We start from the raw sequence: 26671 nt of genomic DNA, 5'->3' as shown, positions 1-26671 counted from the left end.
CATGACAAAAATCTGGCTTTAATTATAAAAATGCTCACCAAGGGTTCCTCCCGGTCGCTTGCACTGTGTCATACCCGGGAGACACACTTAAAGATACAGCACCACCCGGTGGTGGTGACGAACCCACTGCCCCAGCCCGGTCTGCACTGCCAAGATGAGCCCAAGAAAGCCTGCATCTTCTTCCCGTCTTTGCTTCGTTCTTTGTCAGATTTTCTGAATCTACCATCATACATCAGACGCAGGCCTGAGCAGCTGTGTCTGATCTCTGTTAACTGTGACGCACAGCCTGAGTGGGTGGACTAGGAACAGCCTGGGCCCAGGACAGGGTGGCTCTCCATTCAGGCATCCTGTGCCTCCCCTGGACTGGCTCAGCTGGGCTGTCTTTGCGCAGATTCTTGCGTCACGTGCCCGTCGTGTACGTGGATTACCCAGGACCTGCCTCCCTGACGCAGATCTACGGCACTTTTAACCGGGCCATGCTGAGGCTTATTCCTTCGCTGCGCACATACGCCGAGCCGCTCACCGCCGCGATGGTGGAATTCTATACCATGTCTCAGGTACAGTCCTTCCTCTGCTCCTCTAGGAATTGAATGACTGTTGACACAGGTCTCTTCAGAGCTCTCACTGCGCCTGAGGCTGTCTCCAAAGCCTGTCACCAGGTCACTCCACCCAGGTACCATGACTGCGAGCATTTTCATGCCCATTCCTGCTATCCTGTTACGTGTTACACATGTCACATATGTTAATTTCCTTTGGGAAATTGGGGCTATACTGTGCAGTCCCCAAAAGGATATGTACACTTTTAGCGGTATGATCATGTTAAGTGTGTGTGATTCTTCTACAAAGTGTGTCGTGACTGGGTGTGGCCACCTGCTCCCCAGGCTGGACCAGTTACCCTCCCACCAGCACTGCTTTTCTTCCCATACGACAGTCAAATATTTAAGACCTTCCCCCTCAGCCCATGGATAGAAATGGTTCTCAGAGTTTGGATTTGCATCTCTGTGTGGAGCTTTCCCATCCCAGTCCTTTTAACAGTAGGCAATGAGGGAACCACCCATTCACCACTGGGATGCCTCCATCTGTTCAGTCTTTAGGAGTGCTTGCCTGTTGTACATTGCAATTATTTTTCCCAGTGTTCAGTTTGCTTTTAACTTGTGTAATTGCACGTTTTTCCTACAGAATTATATATGTCATCGAATGCATGTCTTTTTCTTTGTTTCTGCTTTTGAAATCATGCTTAGAAAGGCTTTGCCTCAACTTAGGAATTACATTTTTAGAAGTATTTTCAGAAGAATTTTTTTGTAGTTTCCTTTGTTTAAACATCTAAATCTTTAAATATAATTAATTTCAACGTAAAGTGAGTGACATGGTTCTAACACGTTCTGGACAGTTTTCTAGTTCCAACATTAATTCAGCCTTAAAGATTCTAAAGTCTAGATTCTTTCTAATATAAAGTGTTATACAGCGTTTGTCTTGTGTCAAGATATTTACTAGTACCTTCTGTTTTTCTGAATCCTGCAGGAGAGATTCACTCAGGACACACAACCGCACTATATCTATTCACCCCGTGAAATGACCAGGTGGGTGCGAGGCATCTTTGAGGCTCTGAGACCTCTGGAGACCCTGCCTGTGGAAGGCCTCATTCGGATTTGGGCGCACGAAGCCCTCCGTCTCTTCCAGGACAGGTAAAGCCAAGGATCTGGCTAACACCCGTGCCTCCCTGCTTTTGAGTAACAACCCTCCAAGTTAGGGTCTCCAATTAAGGGCTGGCCTGTCCAGGCTTGAGCCCAGCTGTGCTGGTGACGGAAGGCAGCGAGGGTGGCCTTGCCTCTGGGAGCTGATCGTGACCACCCCCAGTGTAACAGGGTCTCTGTGCATCATGACTGCCCACACTGGTTACCATGTGACCTCGGGCAAGGCTCTTTAATTAACTAACTGATTACCTGTGATGAGCTTGTCGAAACATGATGCTCACGGTGAGTTTACATGCCTTCTAACAACCACCTGGTTTCCATAACCACCACTCCTGCCCCTCAGCCTTTATTCTCGTCGGGGTGTGCATGAAGCTGTGTCTCTGGAGCTTCACCTTCTCGCTTACTGTTGGCCACTTGTATCCAGTCTTGCCTCAGAAGATGTGGTTGTTCTGGTTAAGAGTCCAGTACTTAAGGGAAAGAATTACCAATGGCTGGAGTGATCAGCTTCGATCATAGAAGGTTTTGGGGTTTGAGTCAGAGTAAGTGTCTCAGTTAAAACTTCTTACCTTTCAAGGAATCTCAAAAATTACTGGCCTTTTTTATCAGGACCTTTTTCTTGAATTCTTTATATAGTTAAGTACAATCTTTGTTTACAACAAATTCTTAGTTTTTCTAGCTTCTGCCCTATTGTTTTTCTTTTTCTTTTTCTTTTTCTTTTTTTTTTCAGTTTTTTAAATTCCACATGTGAAATCATGTGATGTCTTTCTCTGTCTGACTTAGTTCACTTAGCATAGTGCCGTCAGGGTCCATCGGATCGTCACAGCTGGCAGGATTTTCCTCTGCGGCTCAGTAATGCTCCGTTGCCTGTGTGTGCCACATCTTTAGTCATTCATCTGCTGGTGGACAGTTAGGTTGTCTTCATGTCTTGGTTATTGTGAATAATGCTACAGTGAATGTGGGAATGTGTCTTTTAGAGTTAATGTTTTCATTTCCTTTGGATTAATATCCAGAAGGAATTACTGAATCATATTATAGTTCTATTTGTAATTTCTTGAGGAAATGTATATTGTTTTCCAAAATAGCTGCATCGATTTGTATTCCCATAAGTGGTACACAGGATTCCCTTTTCTCTACATTCTTGCCAATACTGTTATTTCTTTCTTTTTTTTTTTTTTTTTTTGGTTTCCTTAATATACAATCACATGAGAAACACTATAGTTACTAGAGTTCCCCCGCTATCAAGTCCCCACCACATACCCCATTACAGTCGCTGTCCATCAGCTTAATAAGATGCTATAGATTCATCGTGTATTTTTTTTTAGTCATCATGTATTTTTGACTTTACATATTTTAGCAGTGCTGTCCTCCATAGTCTTTCAGGCTTATTTTAGGTTAGTGAGGAAAAATGTACTTGTGTTGCTTTTACTCTAAACTTCTAATACATAATACACCTTAACTGATTTACTATTTAATGCAGCACCACAATTTCCTGATGCAAATCATTTGAGGAAATGTGCATCAGGTCACTCAACAGAGCAAGAGGGGCTGCAGAGTGAGAGCAGGACGGGCTCTGGCGGCAGGGCAGGGCCCCTTGCTCCCAGGGAAGTACGAGCTTTCCCGAGGTGTCCCGTCCGCACAGGATGCGGTCCCAGCAGGACAGGGTCCTCTCTGGCCGCTTGCAGGCTCCGGGGCAGGTAGTGGGCAGTGCTCAGTAGTTATTCCCCCAGGAGAGCCCAGGGCAGGAGGTTCCCTCCAGACTAGAAGTGCTGAGCGGTTGGCGATTTTACCTCTAGACCAGTTACTCCTGCATCCGGGCAGCTTTTCCCATCCATGCCCTCAAGGGTCTCAGCATATTCTTCGTTATAGATCACTGGTATTCAAGCCGGGCTCCTTACAGAGAGCAGGGAAGCAAGGCAGAGTAAGCAACGGGTTAGCTTTTTTATTTAAAAGAAAAAAATCTCTGCCTCTTTTTTAATTTAAAAAAATTAGCTACAATATAGTTTACACAGATTTCCCATAACAGCAGAGATGAAATTCTGTTTAGGTAGCAATAGCAATTGGGTTTCTAAATTGAGTGGCTACATGCAGTAAGTACATGACTGCCTGACATGCCTTCCCTAGACCTTCACCTGGCAGCCTGCTAGGTACATCCTATATCAGCCTCTCACAGGTATCCCCCCACTCCCACAGTGACAGGTACCGTCTCACCTGCCTGCCTTGTTGCCGTTTCCTTTTTTTTTTTTTTTTTTATGTTTACTAGACTCCCCCCATCACCAAGTCCCCCCGACACACCCCATTACAGTCACTGTCCATCAGCATAGTGAGATGCTGTAGAATCACTACTTGTCTGTCTGTGTTGCACAGCCCTCCCTGTGCTCCCCACATTATACATGCTAATCGTAAGGCCCCCTTTCTTTTTCCCCGCCCTTATCCCTCTCTTCCCACCCATCCTCCCCAGTCCCTTTCCCTTTGGTAACTGTTAGTCCATTCTTGGGTTCTGTGATTCTGCTGCTGTTTTGTTCCTTCAGTCTTTCTTTGTTCTTATACTTCACACATGAGTGAAATCATTTGATACTTGTCTTTCTCCACCTGGCTTAATTCACTGAGCATAATACCCTCTAGCTCCATCCATGTTTTTGCAGATGGTAGGATTTGTTTTCTTCTTATGGCTGAATAATATTCCATTGTGTATACATACCACATCTTCTTTATCCATTCATCTACTAATGGACACTTAGGTTGCATCCATTTCTTGGCTATTGTAAATAGTGCTGCGATAAACATAGGGGTGCATCTGTCTTTTTCAAACTGGGCTGCTGCATTCTTAGGGTAAATTCCTAGAAATGGAATTTCTGGGTCAAATGGTAAGTCTTTTTTGAGCATTTTGAGGAACCTCCATACTGCTTTCCACAATGGTTGAACTAATTTACATTCTCACCAGCAGTGTAGGAGGGTTCCCCTTCTCCACAACCTCACCAACGTGTTGTTGTTTGTCTTTTGGATGGTGGCCATCCTTACTGGTGTGAGGTGATACCTCATTGTGGTTTTAATTTGCATATCTCTGATGACTAGTGATGTGGAGCATCTTTCCATGTGTCTGTTGGCCATCTAAATTTCTTCTTTGGAGAACTGTCTGTTCACCTCCTCTGCCCATTTTTTAATTGGATTATTTGCTTTTTGTTTGTTGAGGTGCATGAGCTCTTTATATATTTTGGATGTCAACCCTTTATCGGATCTGTCATTTATGAATATATTCTCCCATACTGTAGGGTACCTTTTTGTTCTATTGGTGGTGTCCTTTGCTGTACAGAAGCTTTTCAGCTTGATATAGTCCCACTTGTTCATTTTTGCTTTTGTTTCCCTTGCCTGGGGAGATATGTTCATGAAGAAGTCGCTCACGTTTATGTCCAAGAGATTTTTGCCTATGTTTTTTTCTAAGAGTTTTATGGTCGTTTCCCCATTGTATGTCCATTGTTGCCATTTCCTTTTAAGCCCTGTGCTCCAAAAGTATATACACTGCAGTTCCTGATACCTGTTCCTTTAATGTTCCCATGATATTTGGAATGCTTATTTTAAGCAGGTTTAGAAACTACAATTAAATTTTCACTTTTTAAAATGATTAAACAACTTCAGAGGAATTTTTTTAATGTAGTAGGTGTCGTAGTTCTGAGGGTTTTATATTTCTCATCAAAATTGTAGATTGCTGGAGCCATCTTGAGTCCAGATTCTTAGGGTCTTCCATTTGTAAGAAATGAAAGAAATTTCTGGTGCAGACCAATTCCAGCCCCTTGGCATGGCCCGCAACTGTAATGCCTGGTGTCTCCTCACCATGGCCTGTGTTCAGACTCAGACGTGCTGCTCTTCCTCCAACAGGCTTGTAGAAGACGAGGAGAGGCGCTGGACGGACGAGAACATCGACATGGTTGCCCTGAAGCACTTTCCCAACATAGACAAAGAGAAAGCAATGAGCCGGCCCATCTTGTATAGTAACTGGTTGTCAAAGGTAACGAGTTTACATCATTTTAGAAATACTTCTTTTCTGCTGCTTTTAGTAATACCTTTGTCCGGAACCACACCTTAAGTGAAGCTGTGGTTACAGGCACAATGCAGCATGCATTTGCCCCTCCATAATTTAGGGCAGAAAATCTCACGGGGTGTGGCTGTGGCTGCAAGGGTGACAGGTCTCCACCCCAGAGAGTCCATGGCTTTGGCACATTTGCCTGAAACCTAGGCTTCCACTTTCCTCACACTAAGGACAGCTGACTGGATAATGTGTGTGAAAGTGTTTCATATCCTGAAACACTAGGCAGAGCTGCCGTCTCCAGAGTAGCTGAGCTGCCTGTCCTTTGGGATTAGCACGCCACCTTCCACTCCGCCGGCACTGCTGAAGCGGGCGGCCGCAGTCCTCAGGCTGCACGCTGGATGCTGGATGCCAGGAGAGCGGCAGCCGGGAGGCTGGGTCTGGGGCAGAGCTCGCTGGAGCTGCCCCTGGCCTCGGGCCCTGGCGGGGTTTGTAGGCCGTCTTGAAGGGCATCCCAGGAACAGGGCCTGACAGAAGCAGAGGTGCAGAAGCAAGAAATAGCAAGGTGGCTTTGTTCAGGATTGCGGGCATTTCCTCTCTATTTCTAGACTCTAAGTACTAGTCCTCTTCATTTATACAGGCAGCATCTTCCCCCAGTAGCTTGTCTTTTCATTCTTTGTAGTGTCTTTTGAAGAACAAATGTTCTTAAAGTTAGGTCACATAAACCCATAATCCACGAGCAACTTTGTGTATGAAGGGAGCTGTGTGTCTGTTCCCAGCGTTTTCCTGTGGCCGTCCATGGTCCCCTCACTGCTTGTTGAAAACCTGCCCTTGAGTGTCACTCGGCCGTAGTGGGTCCCTTGTGTGCAGGGTCTGCTTCCGGGACTGTCCTGTTCCATCAACCTTCGTTGCCTCCTATGCTAAAACCACATGGTCCTAATTACAGCGATAATCAGCGACAGGCTAGGCCCTCACGCCCAGACCTTCCTGAGGGCAATTTCGACCATCCTTGGCCCTTTTCTCTTCCAAATGGAAAGTAGACTTGTCTCATCACGTTGCACCAAGACCACCCCCACCACCCCCATCGGGACCGTGACTAGGGTCACACTGCGTCTCTCTGTTTGGACGGTACAGGCGTTTTTACACATGTGTGCTTCCCTCTGTGGTTGTGGTGATCTCGTTAGATCTTCTATGGTGCCTTTCAGTGGACTTCAGTTTTCTGTAAAAGGATTTTCCATGTAAAGATAACTAGATCCAGTCCTAGTTAACTTACATTTTTATTGCTGTATTATAAATGATACCATCTTTTGTTGAATTTCTTAACAGATAGTTAGTAAATGGAAATAGAATTGACTTTGGTGTAATAACTAAGATGATATCTTCTCAGTAATTTGGGTCTTCCCTTTTTTTCTGTAGGATTACATCCCAGTAGATCAAGAAGAGCTGAGAGATTACGTTAAAGCTAGGCTGAAAGTCTTCTATGAAGAAGAACTTGATGTCCCCCTCGTCCTGTTCAATGAAGTGCTGGACCACGTGCTCAGGATTGACCGGTGGGCTTTCTGTTGCGAACACCCCGCCCCTCGGCTAAGCTGCTCTTGAGTTAGTGGCGGGGGCTCGTGCCAGGCCTCACACTGTTCTGACGGACTCCCCATCCTCCACCTCAGTCTTCCCTGCCGAGAACCCCCATCTCTTCTTCCTTTCTGAGGCCACCCAACTGTCTAACCCTCCTTCTCAGCGGAACCTCTTTCTGCTTCTCCCATGACCCTCTCTCAGCCTCCTCCTGGAGTAGGGTCTGCCCCCTCGTGTCATCTGAGCATCTGGAAGATGGGACCATGTCTTACGATCTTTGCATCCCCACTAGGCCTGGCAGATACTAATCGCTCAACAAGTATTTTATGTATAAATTCAAGTTAGAACATCAAAAATGTAGGCTAAATCCTGAATAGTTTAGGACATGAGCATTAAAGGGGGAATAAAGCATGAAAGCTTCACAGTTTATCCTTTCTGGTAACGTTTCAGAATATTCCGCCAGCCTCAAGGCCACTTGCTTCTAATTGGTGTCAGTGGAGCAGGAAAAACCACCCTGTCCCGTTTTGTGGCCTGGATGAACGGTCTGAGTGTGTACCAGATCAAGGTGGGTCGGCGCAGTGCCTGATCCCAGCGGCAGATCCGTGGTTTGTGCACACGGTGCCTTGAATGAGAAGGACCTAACCCGCCGCCTGCCTCTGTAGGTCCACAGGAAGTACACAGGGGAAGACTTTGACGAAGACCTTCGGACAGTGTTGAGACGTTCCGGCTGTAAAAATGAAAAGATAGCGTTCATCATGGACGAATCCAATGTGTTAGATTCTGGATTCCTGGAGCGGATGAACACGCTCCTGGCCAACGGAGAGGTAATTGAGTGCCACAGTGCCTGGTGTTGCATGTTACCTGGCATCAGGTTCTGAGGCCCAGTCCGCCATTGTGCCATGTTATTCTAGGTTCCTGGCCTCTTTGAAGGAGATGAGTACGCCACCTTGATGACCCAGTGTAAAGAGGGGGCCCAAAAGGAGGGCTTGATGCTGGACTCACACGAGGAGCTGTACAAATGGTTCACCAGCCAAGTTATCCGCAACCTCCATGTCGTCTTCACCATGAACCCGTCCTCAGAGGGGCTCAAGGACCGCGCGGCCACCTCCCCAGCCCTCTTCAACAGGTACACAGCTCTTCGCTCAGCTCTGGGTCAGAACAGTCCTCCCAGGGGGCAAGCCTGCTCCCGCCAGCTGTTTGAGATGTGGGCATCTTTTTCAGGTGTGTGTTGAACTGGTTTGGGGACTGGTCCACTGAAGCCCTTTATCAGGTTGGCAAAGAATTCACAAGTAAAATGGACCTGGAGAAGCCGAATTACATTGTACCTGACTACATGCCCGTTGTGTATGACAAACTGCCACAGCCACCTTCACATCGGGAAGCTATTGTGAACAGCTGTGTATTTGTTCATCAGACGCTTCACCAGGTGGGTTCAGTTTTGAGATCATTGGAAAGGAAGACCAGCTGTCATACAATGTAAAACTAAACTGAGGTGGAGTAGACCCTGGAGTGCTTCACGGTGGATGCTGCCCCAGCGCCTATGAAGGGGACCTGTTGTCTCCTGTTCTCTCACCTCCTCGTTACCAGGCGTCATCCGACCTTGCTGCTGCCACTGGGTGTCCTTCCTTTGTAAAGCATTCTCTGTGTCGCTCTTTCACTGCTGCTGCACGCTCAGGCCCTTGTTTCTGCCCCTAGACCATGGGTCAGCACACTTTCTCTGCACAAGGCCAGATGTAAATGCTTCAGGCCTTTCGGGCCAGAAGGGTCTTTTATCTCACTGGTTCTGCCCTTGTAGCCAAAGCCTCCGTAGTCTCTGTGCACCAGTGGGTGTGGCTCTGTGCCACTGAAGTTTCGTTTACGGAAATACGCGGTTATGGGGTCTGGTCTGCTGGCCGTAGTGGACTGGCTTTGCTTTACACCCTGTAATAGAAGAGACCAGTCTGCTACCATCCGAAAAGCTTTGTAAAAACCGCTCTGAGCTGTGGGCGTCTGCTCAGTCACTGCCTTTCCATCCGTACCGTACGCAGGCCACCTCGTGCCATCACCCTGGCTGCCCTGCCTCAGAATCTGCCTTAGAGTAGCTGATGCCACGGCTCCTGTGCCGCTTGCTCCTCCTGCCGGCACTGCTTCTCGTTTTGGTACCCTTGAAAATGAGCTGGAGGAGGTGGGGGAGCCTCACTAACACTTACATGGTGACGCCAGCTGTGGGGTCCTTCTTGTGGGAAGTGCATCTCTGAGGTTGCCAGGATCACCTTCCTCATCTCCAACAAGTCTGAGGAGAAATCAGAGGTTTAGAGGCTTCTTGAGATCTTAGAGGCTGAGCCAAAATCCCAGCCCAGGTGTTAACGGCCCCTGAGGCTGGGTCTGTGCCACCATGTCACACAGCAGTCCACCAGGCAGAACAATTAGAGTTCTTTGGGGTTAAGTTGCAGAGAACGTCCTGAAGAGTGAAAATATTGATCTTTATCTCTTTTTTTCATATTTGGCATCAGTTTATTGAGAAGTCTATTGCAGAAAAGATGGCTTGCTAGCAGAGTAACTGGCATTTCTGTTTTGTGGGAGCCCTCACAGAATACATACAGCTGAAGTCAAGACACCCACATAGGTTGTGCAGAAAGCATCTTGACTAGAAAGCCAATCTCTTCTGACTCTGAGTACAGTGCTCAGGGTTCGCCATAGAGCTGCCCAGTTATAAGAGTCATGTTCAGGGAAGTTTAGCTACAGCTTTCTATTTGATTTATCATTGTTCTGGCCCAGACAGAATATACCATTCAGGGTTCACTTTCATTATATGGTGATTTTGCTATGAGGGGACACTTGGCGACACCTGAGGGCTTTGGTTGACCCAGCTGGGGGTTGTTCCTGGAATCTAGTGGGAGGCAGCCAGGGATGCTGCTAGAGACCGTACAGTGCCCAGGGCAGCCCTCCATAACAGAGTTACCAGCCCAGATTGACCTGTATCTTTTAAAAGGCTAATGCTCGGCTGGCAAAGCGAGGGGGCAGGACAATGGCCATCACGCCTCGCCACTACCTGGACTTCATCAACCACTATGCCAACCTCTTCCATGAGAAGCGAAGCGAGCTGGAGGAGCAACAGATGCACTTGAACGTCGGGCTCCGAAAAATCAAAGAAACCGTCGACCAGGTACCTCACTTACCAAGAGGGCTGCAGTGAGGACCCCTTTTGAGGAAATTTCCTGTTTGTTTTTCTGACGTGGTTTTTGCTTCTTAGGTAGAAGAGCTACGTCGTGACCTGAGGATAAAGAGCCAGGAGCTGGAGGTGAAGAACGCAGCAGCCAACGACAAGCTCAAAAAGATGGTGAAAGACCAACAAGAGGCTGAGAAGAAAAAGGTACTTCCTGTGTTCCAGGAGCTGTGGCCTGTGTGCCCTGAGCACCTCAGTCTCTGGTGAGGGTGGGATGTGGGGTCCAAGAGGGGCTTTAGGGGTTGGACAGGTTAGGGAGGGGTGAGGCAGGTTATTTTAGGATTCATTCAGCAAATCACCCAATGCTTAACCCAAAGCTGAGCCATCCGACCTTTCTAGGTCATGAGCCAAGAAATTCAGGAGCAGCTGCACAAGCAGCAGGAAGTGATTGCAGACAAGCAGATGAGCGTCAAGGAAGACCTTGACAAGGTGGAGCCCGCTGTCATCGAGGCCCAGAATGGTATGTGCGCGCGGTCAGCGCCCGCCTTTCCAGGAAGGGTGCTTGCCCTCCACTACTGTAGACTTGAGGGGACTGAACACAAGCTTCCCTCTGAGGTTCTAGGGGTGCACGTGTCCAGAGCATCACTGGTGAACATCTGAAGGCCTTTCTGAATACCTAGGACTGTCCTCATCCGCTAAAGCAAGGTTCCTCTAAAGCTAGTCTGCTTTCACCAGAGTAAAAGCCTTCTCATAAGAGGAAGTTGATAAAATAAGCTTTATGTCTATATACTTTTTTTAAAATTTGGTATTATGTATTTAAGCTGAGAGTCTCTGACCCTTAGCTTGAATTTTACCCAGAAACACCGTGAAGTATTCAGCATTGCTGTCTCACAGTGAACTTCTCAGCGTTCTGGCCTGCCCGGCACTTGCTGCTGTGAGCGTTGGTGACGGCCTCTTCTCATTACACACGAGTGCCTGTGCAGCGCCCCGGAAGTGGGGCCGGAACCGGTCACCCTACCTTAGTCTGCAGTTCACACAGCAGTTAGAGTAGCCGAGACCTGTGCTCCCTTTCCGCCTATTAATTATGAAGCTTTTTATATTGTACCACAAGGTGAATTAAAATGCACTATCCAAACTATAGATTTTCCTTCAAAGTTGGATTTAGATGGGAATTTAATTTAATTCTCACCTGCTGACTGATTACTTTTAAAAAAAAAAGTGTTTTACTAAAAGTTAAGGCTGGGAAACTACATTTCAGTTTGTGGAAGGAAATGTCCATTTTTTTAGAACTGTTAATTCTACACACTCACCTGGCCAGACAACTTCTAAGTTGTGGCATATTGAAAACATTGTTGTTTAAATTATATAAAATAGATGGACAATTAAATTTAAAATTTTCAGTCTTTATGGAGGTAGAGGCATTAATGAGGACTTGTGAGATGTTTTTAAAGGTAATATCCTGCTGTTGCCAGAGTAGTGCAGATCGGGCACACTCTAGTAAGGTCTTCGTGATTATTTCAGATCTGCTATGTAAACTGTTCCGGCGGTGTTCCTCCCACTCATCCAACCCCTAATCCGGTGGTGCACGTTTTCCCCACATGTGTGTCTAACAGTAACTATTATACCCAGCAGTGAGAGCAGTGTACCTCCCGATCCCAGAGTGTGTAAGCGTGTGGGAGGCGGTCTTCCCACACATACTAACACCAAGCAGTTCTCACACGCCAGCAGGGTGTCCGGGAACGCAACTCAGTCCTGACAGTGTCTGCCGGACACAGCAGCAGATGCCCAGGTTAAGGGCTCCGTCCTGCAAGACTGCCCTGCGCCCCCACTCCAGACGCTGGTCGCAAGCCCAGACAGTTCCCGGTGCTTCTGACCTGCCGGCTACAGACTGGAGGCTCCCACGACCTCCCCCTTAAAGGTTGATTAACTTGCTGGAGCAGCTCACGGAGCTCAGGAAAGCACTTAGCGTTCACCAGTTTAATGCAGGATACCGTAAAGGATGCAGGTTAACAGCCCGATGCGAGAGACACAGGGCAGGGTCCCAAATACAGCAGCTTCTCTCGTGGAGCTCGGGGCCCGGCGTGCTGGCACGTAGAGGCATTCTGGTTCCCCAAGCATGGAAGTTCTTTCCACCTGAGAGGTCAGATCGTGCCCAGCAGAGCAGAGCGAGGGAGTGATGAGCTCTTGGGAGGTTTCGGAGGACTTCCCTGCATAGGCATGATTGACGAGATCATTGGCCATTAGCTGATTCAGCCTCCAGCCCCTTGGGTCGGGGTCCGAGAGCTTCCATTAACGTGACAAGGCACCCATTTTACCATTAAGCCTTTTCGTGACTGTGGATGAAGACCAGATAGACCTGGGAAATATTATTTTGTCATATGAGTGACCAAATACGTATTTCTCACAACTCATTATTATCACAGAGCGTTTTCAGACAGAGACTTTCAGGTTCGCTCAGATCCCCCGAGGAGCTGTCGCTTCTCTGAACGGGCCCAGGCCCGGCTGCCGTTGGGCGCCCTCTCCTGCGCTTGCTGCTGCCCTCACGCCCACCCCGCCTCCTCTGTTGCTGCACCCAGCTGTGAAGTCCATCAAGAAGCAGCACCTGGTGGAGGTGCGCTCCATGGCCAACCCGCCCGCGGCTGTGAAGCTGGCGCTCGAGTCCATCTGCCTGCTGCTGGGGGAGAGCACAACCGACTGGAAGCAGATTCGCTCCATCATCATGCGCGAGAACTTCATCCCCACCATTGTGAACTTCTCCGCAGAGGAGATCAGGTGAACGGCACCCAGGAGCAAGAAGTCATTGAGGTGTTGAGAGGTTTTCTCACGGCTTGGTGTTCTGGCAAAAAAAAATGCTAGAAGGCAAAATTGCACAAATGCCTTTGTAGGCCATTTCTACTCAAAGAAGTAGTCCGATTTCTTGCCCTTGTTCCTGGCAGTAGTTTTCTGTCCTTTAACCCCGTGAGCCAAATTCTGTTCCATCCCCACGAATAGCTCTGGGCCCCGTACTGCCCTCAGAGCAAGGGCCGCCCCCCTGCTGCAGCTGGGCGGGCCCTGGAGTCCACCTCCTGCCAGGGGAGGGCAGGGGAGGGTCAGAGTCCTCAGCAGCAGCGCCCACTCTCTGGGAAGAAGGTCAGTCTGGCCCATCTGCAGCAGCCATGGGTGGGTGACAGATGGGAACTGGCCTTCACCTTTGAATTTCCTAAAATCCCTACTTGTCCCTACATGTACTAAGAAATACAATTCCTCTCCTGCAGTGATGCCATAAGGGAGAAGATGAAGAAAAACTACATGTCCAATCCAAGCTACAATTATGAAATTGTGAATCGCGCTTCCCTGGCCTGTGGCCCTATGGTCAAATGGGCCATCGCACAGGTAGCTAGCTTGGCCGGGAGCTCCCATGTGGAAGGGGACCGCTTGTCTAGTCACTTTACAAAAGTAACCACCACTTGCCCCCCTCAGCTTAACTATGCCGACATGCTGAAGCGCGTGGAGCCCCTGCGGAACGAGCTGCAGAAGCTGGAGGACGACGCCAAGGACAACCAGCAGAAGGCCAACGAGGTGGAGCAGATGATCCGGGACCTGGAAGCCAGCATCGCCCGCTACAAGGAGGAGTACGCCGTCCTCATCTCAGAGGCCCAGGCCATCAAAGCAGACCTGGCTGCTGTTGAGGCCAAAGTAAGGCTGTGAGGAGTCTGTAGTCTTCCTGCCAGCTTCCCTGAAATTCTGTGTTTTCGTGGTGGTTACCATGAGATGTTCACGGCCTCATCTGGTGGAGGCAGAGCCTAACGCATGTGAATAGGTGCTGCCTGCACCGTGTGTGTCTCAGCTGATTGGTTCTGTAGTGACTGAGAGGGCCCTGGTGACTCTCCTGCCTGCTTACTGAGTGGCATCAATCAGGATAGATGGGTACCAGTGGGGCAAGGTACAGCCAGCGGGCCCTCTTCCCGTGGTCAGCTCCAGCCCTGTTTGCCCTCCCACCTGCAGCTTTCTAAGTGGCATTGCTGAGGCCTCCTTGTTGGGACCTCCTGCCCACCACTGCTGCCCGTGCTCCTCCTGAACCCTCAGTACGCTGTGATCTCCTGCCGCCAGTGCCTCTTCCCTCCAGGCCAGACCTCCCCGAGCTGCTCCTTTCACTGGGAGGACCCCTCTCCAAGCCCCCGTTCCTGCGCACACACGTTTTGGGCCGACACTCCTACCCACCCGTCTCACACCCGGTGTAGGGTCTGACTTGTGTCGCCATTTGTCATAGGTGGTCTGAGATGATGAACAACTGGAGCCAGTCTCTATTTCTAGCCCACCCAAACCCTGCGCCCAATGTGGAGGGACAGATCTGCACTTCTCGGTGTGAATCCTGTTGGGCTTTCCCTTTAGGTAAACCGGAGCACGGCTCTTCTGAAGAGTTTATCTGCTGAACGTGAGCGATGGGAAAAAACAAGTGAGACTTTCAAGAACCAGATGTCCACCATCGCTGGGGACTGTCTCCTGTCGGCCGCGTTCATTGCTTACGCAGGTTATTTTGACCAGCAGATGCGTCAAAATTTGTTCACCACCTGGTCCCACCACCTACAGCAAGCCAATGTCCAGGTAACAGTCCTTGGGACTTTCAAAGAGATGGTACATCTGTGAGCCCATTCGATGCTCAGTAAACTCAGTCTAAGTTGAAAGCTCTACTGTATGTAGTTCTGAAGAAAAGGAAAAGTAACTTTCCTTGCCGTTCAGTTTCGTACAGACATTGCCAGGACGGAATACCTCTCCAATGCTGATGAGCGTCTCCGCTGGCAGGCCAGCTCCTTACCTGCCGACGACCTGTGCACAGAGAACGCCATCATGCTCAAACGCTTCAACAGGTGTGGGCCTCTCCTCGACAGAGGGCGGGTCAGACGTTCTTATGTGCTGTGATCCATTTTTACTAAGACTTACCCGGAGCCTCTGAAGAGCTGAGGAGGAAGTCGAGGGGTGGGGGAGGTGTGCCGTGCCGCCGGCTCTGTGCCCGCCTGAGGGCGGCGTGTGCTGTGATTCTCGCACCCTGCTGCCTGCATTCTTCTGTAGGGAGTGTGTCTTGTGTAACCTCTGAAACTGACTGGCAGGATTGGGTGCTGGAGTGGACATTAAAACAGACCTTTTCTTAAAATAGTGTAAGAACTGAAAATATTTAGCTAGAAGTAGCGGTAATGGGGAAATTGCTACCTGTTTTCTGGCTTAAGGCCAGAGTAAGAGATGGAATGTAACAGCAGTGCAAGTCGGCTGGACAGTGCTCTTGTAGCGGAGTCCTCGCCACTGGCCCCACATGAAGGCCGCCTGTCTCTCCGAGGCTTCCCCTCCCCTTAAACCCAGACACCCTTGGTGTCTTTAAAAACATATTCCCAGGTTTCCTTTTTTTCCAGGTTCACACATCCAGGTTTCTTTTTAACCTCTTCTAAACCTTTGAACCCTCACTGTATGCCACTGTCCCAGGGACATGAAGGCAGTGCAGACCCTTCCAGGTGTCCTTTGACTTTATGAGCAAACCCTCAGTCCCATGAGTGGTTCAGTGGCTCACCAGACGGGGCTGGCAAGGACACTGATCCGTCCGCACAGTCTCCGTGCAGAACTAGAGTCATTTAAGTGGAAACCACACCCACTTAGGTATTTATTCAGCAGTAGCCTGGCACACGAGAATAAGGACAAATCTAAGTGTTTATGAGGATGGAGTGTTACTAGTAGAAGACCAGAAATACTCACATGCTTTGGCCAGTTAACAGACCACCATGTGTCCCCACCTTGGGAGGCCAGGGCAGGCTCGCAGACCCTGCTGTTCACCCAGTGCCCATGTGTGGAGGGCTGCTCATGCCAAGTGAGGGTGGGAGTGCACCCCATGGACAAGCATGTGTCTGCAAACACCTAGACCTTCTCTGGACAGATGGACCAGAAACTGGTGACCACAGAACAGGGGCAGCGGCAGGTCTTCTCACCACGTGCCCTCTCATAGCTTCTGGATTTTGTACAGGCATGTGTGTATATAGTACTTGTTTAAAATTGTTTTTTAATTGGCTGTGTGACCCTGGACGGATCACCTTAGCCTCTCTGCCTCATTTTGCTCATGTATAAACAAATGTGATACCAATACCCATCTGATAGGCTATTTGGAGGATTAAGTGAAGTCATGTCTAATCGCCTATATTCCTGGTGGTGTTAATATAGCCTGCTAGGAATTCACCTTCTAAAAGAACAGGAGTAATACACAGAACAGCAGTCCTAGCATCTCATACTTGGTGTGCAGAGAATGACATGTGCAAGTGCTGAGAGCAAATCTGTGGCCCAGAAAGGACGGGTTTAACCATGGCCCTGCTCAGCAGGGCCTGGGACTCTTACCTCATTATCATGGAAGTTCTGCAAAAAGACAGTTGTAGTGTTGTGCACTAGTCACACTCATCCCTACGGGTAAACCAAAACCACACGAGTGGTAGGGACAGCCTTTCTGTCATCTTGTTGGGGGCTCTGCCACCTGTTGTGTACCCCGCAGCCTCTAACTGCCCTCCATTGCCTCGTCCTCAGGTACCCGCTGATCATTGACCCCTCTGGGCAGGCCACCGAGTTCATCATGAATGAGTACAAAGACCGCAAGATCACGCGGACCAGCTTCCTGGACGACGCCTTCAGGAAGAACCTGGAGAGCGCCCTGAGATTCGGCAACCCCCTGCTGGTCCAGGTGGGTCTGCTCTCTGGACCCTGCTTCCTGCCGGGTTTTCCCAACACAGTTGTGAAATAGAACTCAATCACATAGTACAAACAGTGATCATTTTTTAACTGTGTAGCATCTCATTTGATACCAGAACAAGGATAAAGCTTTGAGATTATTCTATAAAAAAATGTAAACAGCACTGTTTCCTCTTAAAATTGCACCTGGGTCTAGATTATCTCTATCCATTGGAACATCATCCTTCCATGATGGAAACGTTCTCTAATTTGTGCTGTCTGGGATGTTGGCCACATACGTGGCTTTTGGGCAGTTCATGTGACCAGTGACTGAGGAGCTAAAATTTTCATTTTAATTACGTGGCCACATATGGCTAGTGATTGCCACATAGGACAGTCAGGGCTAAATGGCTGGGTGGCTTCTGAGAAGGTGTGTTCACCTGGAGTAGGAAGTCAGCACACCATCGAAGTGCCGCAAAGTCCTGACCGTTGAGCTTCACGTGTGCACATACAGGACGTGGAGAGCTACGACCCAGTTCTGAATCCGGTCCTGAACCGTGAAGTTCGGCGAACAGGGGGGAGAGTGCTGATTACCCTTGGGGACCAGGATATAGACCTGTCGCCATCGTTTGTCATCTTCCTGTCCACCCGAGACCCGACCGTAAGGAGCAGGGCCCTTCATACGTGAGAATGCAGCATCTTTTGGTGTTACAGCCCAAGTAACAAGCAGGCCCTTCTGTCCCCCCTGGCAGGTGGAGTTCCCCCCAGACCTCTGCTCCCGGGTTACTTTTGTCAACTTCACAGTCACCCGCAGCAGCTTACAGAGCCAGTGTCTGAACGAAGTGCTTAAAGCAGAGAGACCTGATGTGGACGAGAAACGGTCTGATCTTCTTAAACTTCAAGGTGTGTGCCTGGATCTACAGCTTTGAGGTTTGGGGCAGGTTAGGAGGCTGAGCATTTAAGGGACCAGGACAGCCAGGTTTACGGCCGGCACCCCAGAGTGTTCCTTCTGGAAGAACCTAAGCATGAAAGCAAACTGGATGTTTTAACCATTTCAGGGGAGTTTCAGCTACGGCTCCGTCAGCTAGAAAAATCTCTGCTACAAGCCCTGAATGAAGTGAAAGGGCGCATCTTGGATGACGACACCATCATCACCACTCTGGAGAACCTCAAGAGGGAAGCGGCCGAGGTGACGAGGAAGGTAGAGGAGACCGACCTCGTCATGCAGGAGGTGGAGACGGTGTCCCAGCAGTACCTGCCACTCTCCACGGCCTGCAGCAGCATCTACTTCACCATGGAGTCCCTGAAGCAGGTGACCCTCGGGGCCGCGCCACACCGGGCTGGCTGCGCCCTGATGCCATGAGTGCCTCACGGGTGCCACCGGCCGTGTCCTTTCAGATACACTTCTTGTACCAGTACTCCCTCCAGTTCTTCCTGGACATCTACCACAACGTCCTGTACGAGAACCCGAACCTGAAGGGCATCACCGACCACACGCAGCGCCTCAGCCTCATAACCAAGGACCTCTTCCAGGTAGCGGCCCGGCGCCGGCTCCACCTGGAGGGAGGGCCGGGAGGCGGAGCTTCGGGAGGCGCAGAGCTCCTGCTTTTGTCTCCAGGTGGCATTTAACCGCGTGGCCCGAGGCATGCCGCATCAGGACCACATCACCTTCGCCATGCTTCTGGCCAGGATCAAACTGAAGGGTGCCGTCGGGTGAGGCCAGCTGCCCTGCTTCCCGTGCCGCCGCAGAACAGCGGCGTGTTTGGGTTGCCTGCTAGTGTTTGGTTATGGGATAAATTTTTTTTTCTTTAAGCCATTACTATCTCATAGTGATGACGAAAATGGATCTAAGGGACCCTAGCTAACCCGTCGCCCCTCCCCAGGGAGCCCACCTACGATGCCGAGTTCCAGCACTTCCTGAGAGGGAAGGAGATCGTCCTGAGTGCTGGCTCGACGCCCAAGGTCCCGGGCCTGACTGTAGAGCAGGCCGAAGCGGCGGTGAGGCTCAGCTGTCTCCCTGCCTTTAAAGACCTGATTGCAAAGGTTCAGGCCGATGAGGTAAGTGTTCTGAACCCCACCTGGCCTTTTCCCAGGAAGAGGGCAATGAGGAGTTGCATGTTGTGTAAAGGCCAGACGAGGTGGTGTGCACTGTCATGTCCAACGGCCGATGCCTCGGCCTCGGCAGTGCCAGGGGTGGGTCTGCCCCGTGCTGACGCTCCTGGTGTTGTCTCCACAGCAGTTCGGCATGTGGTTGGATAGCAGCTCCCCTGAGCAGACAGTGCCGTATCTGTGGAGTGAAGACAGCCCTGCAAGTAAGCCTGCGTCAAGACCCCTGGCGTGTGCGTTCTGGCCCCAGCTGTGAGACTGGGCTGTGCTTCTGAGGGAAGGGACGCCTCCCAGACACAGTGCTCTGACTCCCAAGAGAAGCATTTCAGCACTGGAACCTCAGGACTTGGTGCAGAAGCGTGAGGGCAGGAGATGCCTGATTCTTGTGGCAACTCTTGCTGAAAGACCAAGACACAGATGGGGAGGCGCTTGCCCAGCATTAGGGGGAAATGGGCCGATAGAGGGCATGTGCTGAGGCCCTGGGCCAGCTGGGCTCCAGGAGGAAGAGGGAGGGACCATGTCTGGCACAGCTGCAGGTCGGTGGCAGGGCCGGCGGTGACCATGGTCTGCAGAGTCTCAAGGGCCGTCAGGTGCGCCCCCCACTGCAGACAGGTGTGGGTGGGATTGTTCACAGTCAGTCACGGCCACCGTGCCTTCAGAGACCTGAGCGGCTTTGCCCTCGGTGTGTCCAGGGGGTTCCCTGAGGTAGGAAGTGGTGTTGATTTTCCTTGGGCCAGAGAGGACCAGAGGCAGGAACGTGATTTTGGAGCCGATCCTTAGGTGTGAGTGTCTGCCAAGCACAGGCTTCGGGCAGGGGGACAGCTCAGGGCCTGTGCTTCACCAGCCCTTCCCCACCTCGCTTCAGCGCCCATTGGGCAAGCCATCCACCGCCTGCTGTTGATCCAGGCCTTCCGCCCTGACCGCCTGCTGGCCATGGCCCACATATTTGTTTCCACCAATCTTGGGGAGTCCTTCATGTCCATCATGGAGCAGCCGCTGGACCTGACCCACATCGTGGACACAGAGGTACCGCAGCCTTGCATGCACCTCCTGGGCCCTGACTCCCAGCAGAACCTCCTCCAAAGGCCATGTGCCTGCTGTAGATCCCGGACTGCCTGGCTCCAGGCACCCGCACCGTGGGCCCAGGTGTCTCCACAAGCCCCGTGCGCAGGGCTCTCCTCTTGGGAAGGGTACACACTGTCTGGCAGGATGATCTCTGACTTCATTCTGACTTCCTCGCCTGCAGGTAAAGCCGAATACTCCAGTCCTGATGTGCTCTGTGCCTGGTTATGATGCCAGTGGGCATGTTGAAGACCTGGCTGCTGAACAGAACACACAGATCACGTCCATTGCAATTGGTAAGAGCTGATGGGTTTCATGGGCTGGCGCCCAGAGTGCATGGTGGGCACTGAAGTCCAAATCTGCTGTGCTGACACTAACTAAGCTTTCTGACATCAGGCTCAGCAGAAGGCTTCAACCAAGCAGATAAGGCAATAAATACAGCTGTGAAGTCAGGCAGGTGAGTCAGGTTTGTTTGCAGAAAGCCTGGGTCCCCAAGAATTCAGTCGGGAACCTGAAGCGTGGCTTCTGCTTTGCCTGGGCAGGTGGGTGATGCTGAAGAACGTTCACCTGGCGCCGGGGTGGCTGATGCAGCTGGAGAAGAAGCTGCACTCCCTGCAGCCGCACGCCTGCTTCAGGCTCTTCCTCACCATGGAGATCAACCCCAAGGTGCAGGGCAGCAGGGAGACGCATTGCCTGGGAGGGTTGGCATGGCATCTGTCGTCAGCATGCATGTGGTTGAGCAGATGCGCACTGCAAACCACAGCGGTGCCGGGGGCTCGTCTTCCTCAGGTGCCGGTGAATCTGCTCCGGGCGGGCCGCATCTTCGTGTTCGAGCCCCCCCCAGGGGTGAAGGCCAACATGCTGAGGACGTTCAGCAGCATCCCCGTCTCGCGAATATGCAAGGTGAGAGTGCTTCCTCCTAGGGCGCCTCTCGCGTGAGCCCGAGAGACGGCGTCCCACCACGAAATGCCGAAGCGGGCTCCGTGCCTTCCCAGTGACCCCAGAACGGCCAGTTGTACGGCTGATTCTACTGCAGGCAAGATCTCCCTCCTGTGAACAGGTTGAAAGGTACATGCAGAGCAATCGGTTGCAGGGGTGTGAGGGTTAGGCTCCCAGGTGAGCAGACTGTGCTCTAGCCAGGGCCCCGGTTCGTATCCCGGAGCCGATGTTGGAGTCCTGTGCTCAAGCACACAGGCCACCCAAGGCCAGCAGTGCCCCTGCTGGACACCCAGCGAAGGCTGTAGGCAGGAGCAGGGGGTTCTCCAGTACCAGTTTATTTGGTGCCATAATCCACTTTTTGTGACATCTTTAGAAAACTGGTCTTTATCATTGTTAGCCAAATAATTTGCCTTCATCAGTACTTTTCTCTTTGCAACAACATCCGTGTTAACGTGCTGCATGGTCAGCCCGAGGGTCGGTGGTGCCGGCGTTCGTGTGTAGAAGCCTCCTTCTGAAGCTCCGATTCTGACGGGGATCCACGCCATCCCCTAGATGGCAGGGGCGCTGCCTCCTGCTGACTTTGTCCTTGGTGACTTTCCTCATCCAGTCTCCCAACGAGCGTGCACGCTTGTACTTCCTGCTGGCCTGGTTCCACGCCATCATCCAGGAGCGCTTACGATACGCACCCCTGGGATGGTCCAAGAAGTACGAGTTCGGGGAGTCTGACCTGCGGTCAGCCTGCGACACAGTGGACACGTGGCTGGACGACACAGCCAAGGCGAGTGTGGGCTGGGCCATGTCCGAGACAGAAGGGAAATGCTGGGAACGATGACGGTGTGGCGGGAGAGCGGCGGCTTCCCAGCAGAGACGGGGGGCCGTCTGTGAGTGGGGGGAGGGAAACGCGCCTGCTGCCTGCTGGGGAGCTGGGCTGTGCGGGCACCCCCTCTCCCCCCACGCACAGGTGACCCGGTCTTTTCTCCCCAGGGGAGGCAGAACATCTCTCCAGATAAGATCCCGTGGTCAGCACTGAAGACCCTGATGGCGCAGTCCATCTACGGTGGGCGGGTGGACAATGAGTTTGACCAGCGGCTGCTCAGCACTTTCCTGGAGCGCCTGTTCACGACGAAGAGCTTCGATAGTGAGTTCAAGCTGGCTTGCAAGGTCGACGGGCATAAAGACATTCAAATGCCCGACGGCATCAGGTACGAGCCCGCCCCGTGCCCCGGGCGGTCGGGACACCGGGCAGTCTCAGGCGGCGCCTTTTCTCAGCGTCTCCACCTTTGCTGGTTTTCCAGGCGAGAGGAGTTTGTGCAGTGGGTGGAGCTGCTCCCGGACACGCAGACGCCCTCCTGGCTGGGCCTGCCCAACAACGCGGAGAGAGTCCTCCTCACCACGCAGGGTGGGTGCCCCAGGGCCCCTCGCCACCCCCCTCTGTGGCTCCGTGGCCTCGACGTCCCATCGGTCAGACCACCAGCCTGCCTGTCCCGCTGAGCTGCTCCTCACTCGGCTCCTCGGGGAGGCAGGGACCGTGGCTCCGGTCAGTCGTCGCTGCAGTTCAGGCTCAGGTCTGGGCAAGAGGCTCACGTTCATGTGAACGAGGAAGACTAAGAACTCGTCCACTCCAGTGATTCTCAAAGTATGGGCCCAGAACAGTGCTATCGGCCTCGCCTGAGTAGAAATGCAGGGTCCCAGGCACGCTGCCATCCTCCTGAATGAGAGCGGGGGTGCCGGGGCCCAGCCTCCGTCCCAACAAGCCCTCCCGGTGGCTGAGAAACAGGCCCAGAGTCACGCAGCTGCTTGATAGGATGGAATCAGGCCCTTCACCTCAGGCGTCGCTCCCGCCTTACGAGGCTTATTCAGGCCAGATCGTGCCTCCCACGGAGGCAACCACGGCCCCCTGGGCGACCAGAATGGGAAGTCCGGGCTGGCTGGCAGTTGAGTTTGAGACCTGGATGCTAAGGCGCTTTGCAGGGCTCGTAGGCGTGCTCTCTCCTAGAGGAGCATGTGCTGGGGTCGGGGGGGTCCTGTCAGCCCTGGGTGTCACCTGCCACGACCCAGCTTGCCCCCCACCCATGACCAGGTGCTTTGCAGGAACGTCACTTGCTATTGTGGTAGCAGCTGAGTCCCTGTGAACACCCCCTCTCTTCTGTAGTGACTTACCTGAGCCCTTGCCACACCAGCACCTGCTGTTAGGGCCGCACCGACAGCCGGGGCGAGGTTTGAGCCCACGAGGGCCGTGGCGAGAAAGCGGAGCCCTGACTTCCCAGGCCAGCCTTCAGGTGGCAGTTCTGCCCCTGGGTTGGCCTTCCAGCACCTGCTTCCGGGTGACCACACCAGGCCAAGACGGGCCTGTGAGGGGGAGCAGGTAGATGTGGGCGGAGTCCAGAACACATGGAGGGCCGCCACGTAGTTCCCACTGGAAGAAGTCATGAGCTGACTGCACAGATGGCCCCCGGCTGGCGCCCAGCGCTCCAGAGCCCAGAGCCACGCTCAGGCTGTTGCTGGGCACTGCACGCACCCTGTGTCCTGAAGGAGCCCCCCTCTAGCCCACTCTTGGGCTGCCAGCTCGTGACATCTGGTGGCAGGTTTTCGTCTGTACTTGCCTCCATTTTTCTGGCCACACCATTTTCTGTGTCGATTTCTTTAGGAACATACCCACTTGGCACCTCCGGGTGACACAGTCACTCCCACAAATGCATGATGTGGCCTTACGTTCAAATCTCTTTTTCCTGCAATCTTGCTGGTGGTGGCGGGACCACGGCCCAGGGGTGGACATGATCAGTAAGATGCTGAAGATGCAGGTGCTCGAGGACGAGGACGACCTGGCCTACGCAGAGACGGAGAAGAAGACGAGGGTGGACTCCACGTCTGATGGGCGCCCCGCCTGGATGAGGACCCTGCACACCACGGCCTCCAACTGGCTGCACCTCATCCCCCAGACACTGAGCCACCTCAAACGCACAGTGGAGAACATCAAGGTGGCTGGGCCAGGGCCGGGCAGGGCTGCCCCTCAGTGCCCGTGGGCTGGGGGGAGGGCCTAGCAAGCTTGGAAGGGCCACGCGTGGTGGTGTCCAGAGCAGGCACGCGTCCCGGCCCACCGCAGGTCAGGCTCAGAAGGGCCAGACCCTTGTTAACCGGCCAGAAGGACCCTAGAGGATGTCTGTCTTTCGCGGGCAAGGCAGGAGCCCCTGGAGGGAGGTGGCCCAGCCGTTCTTCCTCTTCGGAGGCTTGTCTGGAGCAGCTGGGGACCAGCTTCATACAAGGGCTGGTCCCGGAGGGCACTCGAGCGAGGCTGTGAGCCACCCCCGGGTGGGGGGTCTCGGGGCTCCAAAGTGCTGGCCGTCTGACTGGCGGGCTCCCTCTGCAAGAAGCACCACGTCCTCGCTCCCTCTTCACTCCCACCTCCTCTTGTTCTTGACCATCTTAGGATCCCTTGTTCAGATTCTTTGAGAGAGAAGTGAAGATGGGAGCGAAGCTGCTTCAGGACGTCCGCCAGGACCTTGCCGACGTCGTGCAAGTGTGTGAGGGGAGGAAGAAGCAGACCAACTACTTGCGCACGCTCATCAATGAGCTGGTGAAAGGTGTGTGGTCGTGGGGGTGCTGGCCGTGTGCGCCCGGAGCTCAGCACAGGGCCCGGCCTCACATGAGCGCCGTGCGCGCAAGCTTCCGTCTGAGAGCAGCTTGGTGCCCTTGCCTGGGGGGCAGGCTGAGAAAAACCCAAGAACCCATTTTTTCTTACATGCCCGTTTGTGTGGTCGTTACATGACCTCTGCAGTTTTTAGGAGGGCTCAAGTCCCAGGTGCAGGGAGCCCCAAGGCCCCAGAATTGCAGTGGGGGCAGCACCGTATGCTGGGCTCTGGAGCTGGGGTGGCGTTTGGGAGCAGGCGCCCGGAGGAGAGACAGCAGCTGGGTGGAGAGGGAGGCGCGGCCCTGGCCCCTCCGCACGAGGCTGCCAGAGGCGACACCAGTCTGTGGTCTCGGGCTTGCAGGGATCTTGCCTCGGAGCTGGTCACACTACACAGTACCCGCAGGCATGACCGTCATCCAGTGGGTGTCCGACTTCAGTGACAGGGTCAAACAGCTGCAGGACATCTCCCTGGCGGCGGCGTCTGGCGGTGCCAAGGAGCTGAAGGTGAGGAAGGAGGCCTGCAGGTGGGTGGTGGCTGTCCCGGCAGCTTGGGGCGGCGAGCACGGGCACAGGTCTGACCGACAGAAGGGGTGCTGCGCACTTCTCACCTGGGCCGCTCCTCCCCAGAACATCCACGTGTGCCTGGGTGGCCTCTTTGTGCCCGAGGCCTACATCACGGCCACCAGGCAGTACGTGGCCCAGGCCAACAGCTGGTCCCTGGAGGAGCTCTGCCTGGAAGTCAATGTCACCACCTCCCAGAGTGCCACCCTCGATGCCTGCAGCTTTGGCGTGACTGGTGAGTGGGGGCCACAGCTGCTCTCTGAGGGTCCCCTCCCCGCCGCCGGGCCATACTCGTGGCCACACCCACCCCATGTCCTGCCTCCCCTCAGGGCTGAAGCTCCAGGGGGCCACGTGCAGTAACAACAAGCTGTCACTGTCCAGCGCCATCTCCACAGTCCTCCCCCTGACGCAGCTGCGCTGGGTCAAACAGACAAACGCAGAGAGAAAGGCTAACATGGTAAGTGGCTCCTTCCCAGCCTCTGGCCGGGGAGATGGTGTGTATAGTTCTTCAGCGCGCTGAGCCCTGCCGATTCTACCGGGGAGTCCTGCCCCTAACTGCAGGCCAGCAGCTCCGCAGGACCACCTGTCCCTTCTCTGGGGTTTCTGTGCCTCTGCCTGCTCAGCAGTAAGCTGCCCGCCTTCTTGTAGGTGACCCTACCCGTGTACCTGAACTTCACCCGCGCAGACCTCATCTTCACAGTAGACTTTGAAATCGCTACCAAGGAGGACCCCCGCAGTTTCTACGAGCGCGGTGTCGCGGTCCTGTGCACAGAGTGAACCCCCTTTTCTAGCCCCCCTCCTGTAAGAGTAAATCTCAATATTTAACATTTATTCGTTATGAAAGTGTTTGGAAGGATGGACTTGTCAGAAGGAAGTCGCTGGCGTGAGGTTGGGGACAGAACGAAGACTGACGGTTGGGGACAGGAACTCAGAAGGGTCTGCGTATGTACGTGTGTTCAGACGGTCAACAGCATGACTTGTTTGTGAAATAAAACACTAAGCATGACCTGGCTTCTGCCTCTTCTGTCTCGGCTCTAGTCACGGAGCCCTGGGCCATCACCTGCTCTGCCCTGAGCACCCGAGGCACCCGTGAGCTCTGCCTCGGCCCTTCAGCAGGGCTGCGGTGTGGACATTAAGAACCTGGGGGGCCCACAGCACCATAACTGCCGATGTGCCCAGAAAAGTGCCAACATCCCGGCAGGCCTGACCCCGCGGCTCGTGCTGTTGGCCAGAGCCCGTGCAGCCCCTCGGGGTCTCTGTCTCAGACAAAG

The 26671-nt window shown here is 52.7% G+C and overlaps 1 protein-coding gene across 1 annotated transcript in view; it reads left to right on the top strand.

The window, feature by feature from the left end:
- DYNC1H1 (dynein cytoplasmic 1 heavy chain 1) overlaps window positions 1-26406 on the top strand; it is a 73399-nt gene extending 46993 nt beyond the window's left edge. Inside the window, exons 41-78 of the mRNA XM_036882250.2 lie at window positions 392-557; window positions 1522-1685; window positions 5568-5697; window positions 7132-7265; window positions 7735-7849; window positions 7947-8108; window positions 8196-8410; window positions 8506-8710; window positions 10256-10429; window positions 10517-10636; window positions 10829-10949; window positions 13006-13201; window positions 13684-13801; window positions 13889-14104; window positions 14801-15013; window positions 15149-15276; window positions 16964-17117; window positions 17619-17765; window positions 17857-18007; window positions 18163-18416; window positions 18503-18637; window positions 18723-18817; window positions 18988-19162; window positions 19341-19416; window positions 20076-20236; window positions 20457-20568; window positions 20669-20729; window positions 20815-20938; window positions 21062-21175; window positions 21819-21989; window positions 22196-22413; window positions 22507-22610; window positions 23978-24189; window positions 24639-24792; window positions 25201-25343; window positions 25467-25635; window positions 25730-25857; window positions 26049-26406. Of these exons, the coding sequence (XP_036738145.1) occupies window positions 392-557; window positions 1522-1685; window positions 5568-5697; window positions 7132-7265; window positions 7735-7849; window positions 7947-8108; window positions 8196-8410; window positions 8506-8710; window positions 10256-10429; window positions 10517-10636; window positions 10829-10949; window positions 13006-13201; window positions 13684-13801; window positions 13889-14104; window positions 14801-15013; window positions 15149-15276; window positions 16964-17117; window positions 17619-17765; window positions 17857-18007; window positions 18163-18416; window positions 18503-18637; window positions 18723-18817; window positions 18988-19162; window positions 19341-19416; window positions 20076-20236; window positions 20457-20568; window positions 20669-20729; window positions 20815-20938; window positions 21062-21175; window positions 21819-21989; window positions 22196-22413; window positions 22507-22610; window positions 23978-24189; window positions 24639-24792; window positions 25201-25343; window positions 25467-25635; window positions 25730-25857; window positions 26049-26177 (5764 nt within the window). The 3' untranslated portion in view covers window positions 26178-26406. The remainder of the gene's footprint in view (window positions 1-391; window positions 558-1521; window positions 1686-5567; window positions 5698-7131; window positions 7266-7734; window positions 7850-7946; window positions 8109-8195; window positions 8411-8505; window positions 8711-10255; window positions 10430-10516; window positions 10637-10828; window positions 10950-13005; window positions 13202-13683; window positions 13802-13888; window positions 14105-14800; window positions 15014-15148; window positions 15277-16963; window positions 17118-17618; window positions 17766-17856; window positions 18008-18162; window positions 18417-18502; window positions 18638-18722; window positions 18818-18987; window positions 19163-19340; window positions 19417-20075; window positions 20237-20456; window positions 20569-20668; window positions 20730-20814; window positions 20939-21061; window positions 21176-21818; window positions 21990-22195; window positions 22414-22506; window positions 22611-23977; window positions 24190-24638; window positions 24793-25200; window positions 25344-25466; window positions 25636-25729; window positions 25858-26048) is intronic.
- The last annotated feature ends 265 nt before the right edge of the window (window positions 26407-26671 follow it).

Source organism: Manis pentadactyla, chromosome 11 (genome assembly GCF_030020395.1).
Source record: "Manis pentadactyla isolate mManPen7 chromosome 11, mManPen7.hap1, whole genome shotgun sequence".
Classification (NCBI taxonomy): domain Eukaryota; kingdom Metazoa; phylum Chordata; class Mammalia; order Pholidota; family Manidae; genus Manis; species Manis pentadactyla.
The sequence above is the reverse complement of the archived record's forward strand: the minus strand, read 5'-3'. Positions and strand labels throughout refer to the sequence as shown.